The 10,101-nt window shown below is 39.9% G+C and overlaps 2 protein-coding genes across 3 annotated transcripts in view; one reads left to right on the top strand and one right to left on the bottom strand.

Moving 5' to 3' along the window:
* Positions 1 to 730: 730 nt before the first annotated feature.
* pdcd10a (programmed cell death 10a) lies at positions 731 to 8,133 on the bottom strand. The gene is made up of 8 exons (XM_030380996.1): positions 7,552 to 8,133; positions 6,632 to 6,880; positions 5,284 to 5,337; positions 4,625 to 4,742; positions 3,496 to 3,622; positions 2,755 to 2,833; positions 2,539 to 2,621; positions 731 to 2,158 (listed from the first exon to the last, which is right to left on the bottom strand). Exons 2-8 carry the CDS (start codon positions 6,719 to 6,721, stop codon positions 2,077 to 2,079), a joined length of 633 nt encoding a protein of 210 aa, XP_030236856.1. The 5' UTR covers positions 6,722 to 6,880; positions 7,552 to 8,133; the 3' UTR covers positions 731 to 2,076.
* Positions 8,134 to 8,201: 68 nt separating this feature from the next.
* serpini1 (serpin peptidase inhibitor, clade I (neuroserpin), member 1) overlaps positions 8,202 to 10,101 on the top strand; it is an 18,086-nt gene continuing 16,186 nt past the window's right edge. Inside the window, exon 1 of one of the 2 annotated variants that reach the window (XM_030380994.1) lies at positions 8,202 to 8,341. The gene's annotated coding sequence lies outside the window, so the exon portion shown is untranslated. Of the gene's footprint in view, positions 8,342 to 9,550; positions 9,636 to 10,101 lie in introns of those variants that run through there. The other variant, XM_030380995.1, reaches the window with a different exon arrangement.

Raw genomic sequence — 10,101 nt, 5'->3', positions numbered from 1 at the left:
GGACCTTTTTCTTCATATGCGACCCAGTGAGTACTTACCGTAAATAAAACAATGGAAAGAAAGATAGGATTTCTTCAGTAGAGATAGATAAGGCTTGGATAAATAGCTGCTTGATGGAGGTTTGAAATTTAATTTGAGATAAAAATAAGTACCCACATGATTGTAATTGTAACTATCAAACATAACCTTGCAGCTACTCATAACGTAGTAGCTCCAAGGTTTACAAATTCCTCTACATTTCTTTGACAAAGAAGTGCACAATAAAATGTACATGCGTGCACACAAACACACAAAGCACATTGCTATACGTCTTCGAACCACCATCTGAATAATTGGCACCATCCGTCAGTCACTCAGATCCGATCGCTAGAAACGCCTTAATAGCCAAGAATGACTTGAATTAGCTGATTATATCCATCAACAGCGGCAGAATGAGAAAATACGGCCCCAGCAATTTCAATAATAAAGCTTAAAAGTGAACGCTTTCACAATTGGATTACAGCAACACGGCCTAGAGTGCTGACACAGCCCAAAAATAGCGCGGTATAAAATCCACTGTGGAAAATTTACCATTATACAGGGAGAAGAATGATGCTTCAGGAACAGCGAAATTAAAAATGAAATACAGTTGGACGAACCACTGCCCAAGAAGAAGAATGTACAGTTGAAGAATCTGAAGGTAAAACATGAGATTTGAATTAATTTCCCTACCAAAAAAAGATAGACAATAAAAAGGAAGCAGGTTTTTTTTATTTGTTTTTAAAGATCTCATCTCAAACGTTGAGACTCGTTTTATTTGGAACGGTTTGAGCAGCCTCCTAAGCATTTGTTCAACACAAGTGATGTGTCGGACTGCCCAAGGTCTAGAGTGAACGAGGAGAATAAGCTCAGATCCCAATGATTTATTTACATTTGGTTAAAGGAATGTGCCTGTGCCCATTTTTACAGGGCTAAAATAGGTAGTAGATTAAAACAGTTTCTTGAGTTACAGGAATGAAGAAAAAGTATGTACATTCAATTTTGTTGTAAAGTACAATTCTGTTGAACTTTGAAAGTTCTCACTGGCTAAAAGAAAGCAGCTCCCAATAAAATGACTACACACCAAGACAAACCTGCTGTATTTATATTTAAATGGCTGGCTGTATAAAAATAGAAATATTGGGCCACAAAAAGTATTACAGCAGATTAGCCATTGCAATATTGTTGGGAATCATAATTATATCATAATCATTTTAATTTAATTCAGTCAATTGTATATTATGTATTTAACCTGGTGTGAGAAATGGACAGTAGTAACTAAATAGCAAGCTTTTGCCAGACATAATGCAGTTCTCATCACAATCTTCTCATTTAAAAAATGCTCTATTTCTTTGTCTTATTTTTCATAATTGTTAATCTTATGAACTTTTATTTTTTCTGTTTGGTAGAAAATATATTAGAATTTCAAATAAAAGTACAATCCCAGAAATATATAATCATCTGAATTTGACCAGAAAAGACGGTTTTCGAGTAAGTTAAATTATTAAATTTAAATTATTACATTACCGTTGACCATCTGTCCCTTCCTTCTCTAAGCTTTCCGGAGGTAAACTATCAACTGCTTATCCCCAAACTGGTTATGATTGCAAAAAAAAGGAACTCCTAACAGACTGGAGCAGCTTGTGCAGGAAAGGTGCAGCATGGACATACGAAAATAGATTTCTTTTTAAAGGGACAGCCTAAAGAAAGTTAAAATGCCCTGGCAATTATTTTCAAACTAACTCACTTTGAACCTTTACTACCTGATTTCTCAAAGCTAAAGAATTATAAATTATACACCCCATAAAATAAAATACCCTTACAATTTCTAAAAGCTTCTTCTAGTTTCTAATCATAAAAAAAAACCTCAACGTGTGTGTGTGTGTGTGTGTGTGTGTGTGTGTGTGTGTGTGTGTGTGTGTGTGTGTGTGTGTGTGTGTGTGTGTGTGTGTGTGTGTGTGTGTGTGTGTGTGTGTGTGTGTGTGTGTGTGTGTGTCCATGTTTCTGTGTGTCAATGTGTCTGTCTGTGTGTGTATGTGTGCGTGCGTATTTGAGCTCCTACACCACCGTCTTGAAGGTCTGCAGTATCATGTTGGTTTGGTGGGTGAGTCGGTTGGCGCTGACAAACACGTTTATCGCCCTGGAAACAAATGTGACAAGAGACAGCAGGGAATGCACAGATCAATCATTCAGCTAAAGGAGTCATGGCAACAATATTAGGATTGATCAGGCCCAGCACTTTGATCCTAGTGGAATGGGAGAATGTCAGGCTTCTGAGGATACAAGGGTGAGTGGGAATCCACAGGAAATGGGTCAAGGGAATTTTTCAGCACGGATGTATTTGGTGGGCCTCTGATCATCAACAGCCATTTATAGTCTAGTGACACTGGGTGTGTGGTTGTGTGCAAGTCAGAACATTTATCTTGCGGAGGGAATCAAAATAGGGCGTAAAACTGAAATAGAGACATGGGAAATTGAAGTTAATGAAAGGTGGGGGGAGAAAAAAGTGTTTGCTCTTACTTTGCATCTTTGAAGTAGGTTTTGAGCGTGTCGCTAAAGCTCTTGGAGTACTTGACAAACTCTTTCTTTTGCTGTTCCAGAGCCTGCCCAATAGAAACACAGACACCTTCAATCAGTGTTACGGATTGCACAGGTGTTGCATGTATCTGGGAGCACGCACATCAGAATCACAGAAAAATGGAGAACGAAAGTTTTTGCGTTTGTGTGTGTGCTTACCCGTCTGTTTTGATACTGGTATTTCCTGAAGACCGTGTTAACTGTATCCAATAACTCCTTGATGGCACTGGCGATGTCTCTGTGATGGATGGATAACAAAGTAGCATCTTTATTTGTCCATTTTCTTTTCGCTCTAATCCTGTTCATGTCACTCGCTCACCAGAGCATACTTCAACAGTGTCCTCTCCAGTCCATTAGAAATTAGTTTCACTATTTAAAATTTTTTATCGTCGATACGAGCGAACGATTTTTATCGTTCGCTTTCCTAATCAGCGTTCACGGCTATGAAAGACTTGGAGGGCAAGTTCTGAAACTAATATAAAAAAGTCTGTTGAATGTTATTTCTATTCAATAAATACACACAATATTACATAATTGCGATAGCAAATGAAAGGGCACAACTCAGGATTTCTTTGAAGTTTTCTAGGTATTTTTCATGCGCAGCAAGATTTAATTAGCTTAAGACTAGATACATTGGAATGCCTTTTGAAGGTTTGATTTTACCATAATTTTCTCCACACACAAATAAAACACACACACACACACACACACACATACACACAGTATTACTGCATTACAGCATTCTGATTGCCCAAGGTTGGATTGAATCACAAGCTCTAACAATGACCTTTAGTCACACTTAAAGAGAAGCTACTGCACAACACCTTTGGCTGAACTTGTCTCTGTATACTTTCTCTGCAATACGTCTTTAAGTGATAACAAAACACATGGGGGTCCTACTTGATGGTCTGCAGGAAGCGCACTCTGTCGTTGATCTCATCCGGAATGGTGCTCAGGATGTGCTTCAGAGCTCTGGCCCGCTCGTTCAGCTCCTGGAACTCTGGCTCCCGCCTGTCAATCAGGAACTCTGGGACACACAGGAGGACAGACCTTAGGAGGCTCCAGGCTGAACCAACATGTGTGGAACAAGCCATTCACAGTAATAACAATAACTTGAACGAGTACAGCATTGAACATTTAACACACACACACCCCCACACACACACACACACACACACACAAAAGGATGTATTTTTTCCCCACCACCACAAATATACACATGCTTAAGAAGCCTATCAAGATGCCCCAACACGAAGCCAAAGGATATCGGACCATTGGTAGATTATTTTTTTCAATAAAACAAATGCATAGTGTGGAACGTGGGCAGTTTTTGCCGCAATGAAGGAAGAACATGTAAAATTCCCCACACCTAAAAGTGTTTATGCGTGTGCGCGTGTGAATTCATTACTACCATCAATCACAGAATGTGGTTGAGGGAATTAAATTAGGAGGATCCAATAGAACATTTGAAAAGAAGAAAACAGAGGTGATTCGTGGAGGAACGGTGCCACCCAGTGGTGGAAGTGGAAATTAGAGGAGAATAAGAATGAGGGCGTGCGTCATGAAGAGGTGACATAAGAAAAATAAATGTAAACTAAAATTGGCCTCATTGTGGAGGCACAATGCTGCCTCTTCTTTTACCAGAAAGACAAACACGGAGTACCCCTTGTACTTTTTGAAAGATTCTTAAGTTAAGATAAGAAATAGAAGAACGTCTTAGCTTCTTCAATTTAAACCCCTAGGTCAACACCATATTAACAATGACCCTAAATCATAATAGTAATAACAATATTGTAATGATTAGATGAATTATAATATACAATTATTATTTGGTGAAGCGGTACTTGAGTCGTACTGATGAAACGGTGGAAGTACACGAGACAAAAGAGGACATGACATTTTTCATGTCCTTTCAAACTGAACTACAACCTGGCCATCCATCTACCAGAATTTAATCTGCTAAACATGTCATTATATTGGCATTTAAAATGACAAAACAGAACTCCTTTGGTTTCTATCGCTGAAGTACCTTCTACGTCTTCTGTAGCCATGCGAAGGAGAGACTCTGCGTAGTTGATTTCTAGGTTCTTCTTCTCTAGAATCTTTAGGACGATGTCCTGGGTGAGTCCGGGATTCTCCTTCTCGGCCTGCATGTGCACACACAGAGTTGAAAGTAAAGAGACAGACGATGGATAAAGACATCAGGAAATCACTAAACAGTTGTTAAATTCAATTGCCAAGTTCTTTCTTTTTTTTTTTTAATACATGTTGTTAACCTTAGTAACTTAGTACCCAATATTATTTCTAAATCAGGGAATCTCTTATTTTGTAGAACACAAATCACAAGCATTAACTTTTTCAATAGAAGATAGGCTTTTATTAGGGTTTTAAACTGTTTTCAGCACCCAGTCAAAGAGGAATCAGCTCACTGGTGATACTGCACATCAATAACACACACACACACACACACACACACACACACACACACACACACACACACACACACACACACACACACACACACACACACACACACACACACACACACGCGAACTTTATGACTTTACGGTAATCTCCACGTCGCGTGTGGCTTCACGAAAGTCCAAAACAGATGGACTAAGGTTCAGCCCCGTATCTGTACCAACTACTAATGACCCCACGAGACATACCGTTTCATTAAAACCTTACTTTGATAAAGGCTGCTCTCAACGTCTGGGCGGCCGATAAATTGACTTTCTCCAACTGCAAATTAGCACAAAGGAAGACACACAGAATGGGTTTTCGTTTCAAAAAGGAAATTACAAACCAACCAAGCCAAAAAAGGAAAACATTGTCAGAGTGCTTCAGGCATTTCAATGTCCCATCTGCTCCCTGATTCCAGTGGTCTATTGGGTTAATAGAAAGCATGTCAAATAGAGATGCAAAGTATGTCTGTCTGCTTTAAAGAGCCGATATCCCCAATATTTATCTGCAGTTATATGGGCGGGTGGATGTGTTCTTGGATTCCCATCCGTCTTGTGTCAAGAACAGTGCCATAAGAACGTAGAACAATGTCCACATTAACATTTTCAGGATGGTTTGTCTTAAATTATTTGTGAGATACCAAACATTGGGACACGTCAGCTGAACATCAGTAATGCAACATTCTACCAGTTTTCTCCATTACAAAACAAATGTTGTGAAACAATGATGTGCAGTGCAGCGTTGAGGCAAAGTGAAACTGTTAAATACTGCGATAAAATATTCATCCCAGTTGGGAAGGTTGTACTGAATAAACCCAGCCGAGGTGTTGTGCTTTGTTCAGGCTTCCTGGCATGCTTTATCCCATCAGTCTGATTAGCTTTAGTCGGCCCGTTGTCTCAAAGTCACATTTTCCCAACATCTGATTAATTACCCCCGTCACTTACCTCTTGTACATATTGCGTTGGGATTTGGGTTTTTAATCAGGTTGCGGCCTTTGTGATGTAATGAAAATTAGCACTGAGTTTGCTATAAAACTCTGCCGCAGAAGGTAATTAGTTTGCATTGTCCCAGTGCAGGAAACACACAAATAAAGAAAACACAAACTTGATCAAAGAGCATGCATAAGCAGAACCAAAATCAAAGAGCCCAAAGTCTATATAACGTGCTCATTAACTATTTGAAAAAGTAACATGGTACGCACAGAAAGTTCACATCCAATTACACAAATTGAGTGTCACTTAAATAAACGCGTTCACATCCCCCACACCATGAAGTTATGTCCATGTGTGCGGGATTAATTATACATCTAAAATTAAACCAGCTCTCGGTTCAGATGATGTATAATTAACCAGCCGTGTGTGCCTGGCTGCACTGGGATACTCAGTGCACGTCTCATCCACTATAACACAGCCTCCTACCCACCACTACATCCTCCTTCAGGGTTTTGCTCTATTAAAAAAAGATGGAGGATGAAAGAAGGTCATCGCCCTATCTTAAATAGAGCATTCTGAGTCAGCTGAACCTGGAGTATGTTAGAGAAGAGAATGATGAGCATGCGTTTGATGCTTGGTACCTGGTTAAAAACAGGATACATCACGGTGTACAGCGCCATCGGAACCATTGAGGTTGTTTGCACTTCATTCTTGATGTCTTCCATGGTCATCCTTGATTGATCAATGGCTGTGTGTGTGTGTGTGTGTGTGTGTGTGTGTGTGTGTGTGTGTGTGTGTGTGTGTGTGTGTGTGTGTGTGTGTGTGTGTGTGTGTGTGTGTGTGTGTGTGTCTTTAACACATGTATTCCCCCTCAGATTGGTAGAGATGCCCTGAAAGAAATAAAGAATATTTAGTGTAATAACAAAGCTAATAAGTACAGATATATTAAGGATGTTTTTTATCTTGATAAAACATGGGAGCAGCAGGAAATGACATCACGCCATTCAATACTGGATTTTTTTTAAAAGCCCATACACGTACATACCACATACTTGCATAGCAATACATGTGTCATTGTTCAGTGACTCATCTTACAACACCTGACTACATGAATACGTCTCATGCCAGCACTCACCAAACTTGCTTAAAAACAACACCACTCATATATTCAATATATAGCCACTGCTACTTTCCAACCATCTGTTTCCTTTAGAAGCAAAACAAGTGCTAGAGTAATTCGCAGAGATCGCTGATATAAACGCGATAAAACCAATTAATGCTTTGTGGCATTGATCCAACAACCAAGATAAACACTCCAGCAATTGAGCCATGTTTCTTTAACTTTTAACTTCAGGGGTATTAGATCACTCAGTGTACCTCCAACGGTATTGAGGAACAGTGTTAATGTTAGCCGGCAGAATAAAACCGTGAAATACAAACTAGTTTACAACGCGACCACTGGAAGACGTGTCGTTAGAACATAACCCTGAGGTCTGACACCATGTCCACCACACAAGTCGACTATTATGGGATGTTGGACAACCAGCATCAAACCACTTACCTACAAGCGGCCCCTCGGACCCTGCCGGAGGCAGAACACCTCGAAGCAGGACGACGTGATAGGAACAGTATGAAATAATGTCACAAAACAAGCACAACAACCACTAGTAGGAGCTAGCTTAGCCGGTTAGCAGGTTCGGCAGGTGATCCTCTCATTCCGTAGCCAAAGTACAAGGTAGGTCACAGATTAGCTCTGCTGGGGACGCATAGGGTGGTCGAGGCCAAATAGCCAACCGTTGGAAACGGATTTATCAGATTATTAGTTTAGTTAGTCGATGTAACGCTTCTCTGTTGTTGTATCTCATTCACGGAAGTTTTATGCATGACAAAACTGTAGCCCAGAGCAAAACACGGCACAGTGGGCGAGGTTTATCCACTCAGCTGGTGTCGCGTGAGGCTGGTTGTAGTTTTTTTGGTTAGCTGTAGCCGTTGCCAGACGACTAGTCTTGAGCTTCAGTTGAACTACAAACCCGGTGCATGACGGTCTTTTCTTCCGCATCAGTTCATGGATTCACATTTGTCCAACAGTAGTAACTATTATGCACAAATGGAAATATAAATCATTATCTACTTTCGTTTGAATTAAGTCTTTTAAATTACTAATAACTAGGGGGAAAATATATATAAAAATGGAAATAAAAATTTGCATTGGACCAATCGGTGCAGAGGGGGGCGGGATCTGCAGCAAATTCAGCACGAGCGACCTGCTGCGGCGGTAAAGAGAACGGGCGTCGCAGCCAAACGCACGAGACCGAACCGAACCCTCCTCCCTGCCTGCCGCTGTTCAGTCGGTAAGCCCGTCTTTACTCTATACACAGAGGCATAGCGCACACTTAACCAACTAACACATTTGAGAAGCGGGTTACGTTTTAATTTTCAAACAGTTCGACTTTTCGAACCATACCGTTGGTCGGATAATGTAATGTTAATCCTTGGTTTATCTGTTTTATTGTAGATTGATGGATGTAGAGTAAGACTTAAGTAACGTTACAAATGCTTTCTTGTTGCATGTACCATGTTGTGGATACTAGTGAGGGGTGGTAATTGTTTATTGTCTAGTGGTAGGCTGTACACCGTGTATTGATTGAATGTATTGCCGTGTGTCTACCACCCAAGGCCATTTCATCGATACTCAATCATCGCATTGCTTGTTGTTTGCAATCACACATGCTCGAGACATTGCGGTGAATTTCTTGTCCTTGAAATAATGGCAAAGGCGTGCGCTCTTCCCCGCATAATGTGTATCAATGAGGTAGATTATAGTAGTAGTAGTCTTACCATATATGCACCCTACACGCATCCCACTTGTTATTTCGTTTTTTCTCGCGTGTGTGTGTGTGTGTGTGTGTGTGTGTGTGTGTGTGTGTGTGTGTGTGTGTGTGTGTGTGTGTGTGTGTGTGTGTGTGTGTGTGTGTGTGTGTGTGTGTGTGTGCGCGCGCGCGCGTGCGTGTGCGTATGCATCTGTTCAACTAGACAATGAGAAATAATGTAAAAAGTGAAACCTTTTATAAATCAAATCTTATATTTAAATTGTCAAATTATGATATAATAACCTATATTAATTCATAGTATCTCCCCTCATCCCATTTCTACTGCACTTTGCCGTTCTCTCGATCTCTCTCCCTCTTCCTGTAGAAAAATATATGATTAAACTCAAAGTATTCATCTCAATGTATTTATCCCATGCATTAATGCCATTTGCAAATTTCTTTTGATAGCACACTAATGCATTTCTAGCCTCTGGGATTCAGTAAGTCTGTTTCCACTGATTTCTAGTAAGCGTTGCATTAATTGCATCTCAATAATTAAAGACCTTTTAAGTCTGCCTGACCAAATTAAATGTGTTGAATCTGCAGACTGCATAAATAAGTACCTATAACTGCATGTTCTCTCACCAAAGGCTAACTTTATACTGAAGCCGCAAAAAAAGCAAAAGCAGAAGCAAATCAGGGGAATTATTTTAGTTTCTGACTCACTTCTGCCATAGACCCAATGACACCATTGCTATGTGATGTTCAGAGAATTCACAAGTATAATAGGATATAGAACGTTTATTAAATCCTTGATTGGCTTGCTGATATGAATGTAAGTTGAAGCTTGAATATCATTTCAATTGATTATTTGTAATAGTAGTAGTAGTAGTGGTAAGTCATTTTAGGAGCTGCTACGAGTGATGTGTTATAGGTAATTATGTTGACACTGGCACTGTCATCTCTAGTGATCACTGGTAAGGGCGACCTTAAGGAAACTCAAATACTGACGCACACACAAACACAGAAAAATGCACAAATGCACGCAGTGTAAGTCAGGAGTCTGTGTCCTATGCATAAGGTGCAGTCGTGAATCCACAGGAGATTAGTTCAAATCTGGAAAGAGAGTGTGTGTGAGTAGTTCAGAGCATACGTGGTCCAAATAACTAAATGCACCCATTCAGATCTCGTATTATTTCTCCTCATTAATAAAGCTAGTCAATAAAAACAAAGATGTAGGTTTAATCCTCACATATATCAGTAAACCAGTGTTGTGCAAAACTCTCTTGGCCAAAACTTAG

Source organism: Gadus morhua, chromosome 16 (genome assembly GCF_902167405.1).
Source record: "Gadus morhua chromosome 16, gadMor3.0, whole genome shotgun sequence".
Classification (NCBI taxonomy): domain Eukaryota; kingdom Metazoa; phylum Chordata; class Actinopteri; order Gadiformes; family Gadidae; genus Gadus; species Gadus morhua.
Note: the sequence above shows the minus strand (reverse complement) of the source record. Positions and strands in the feature narration are given on the sequence as shown.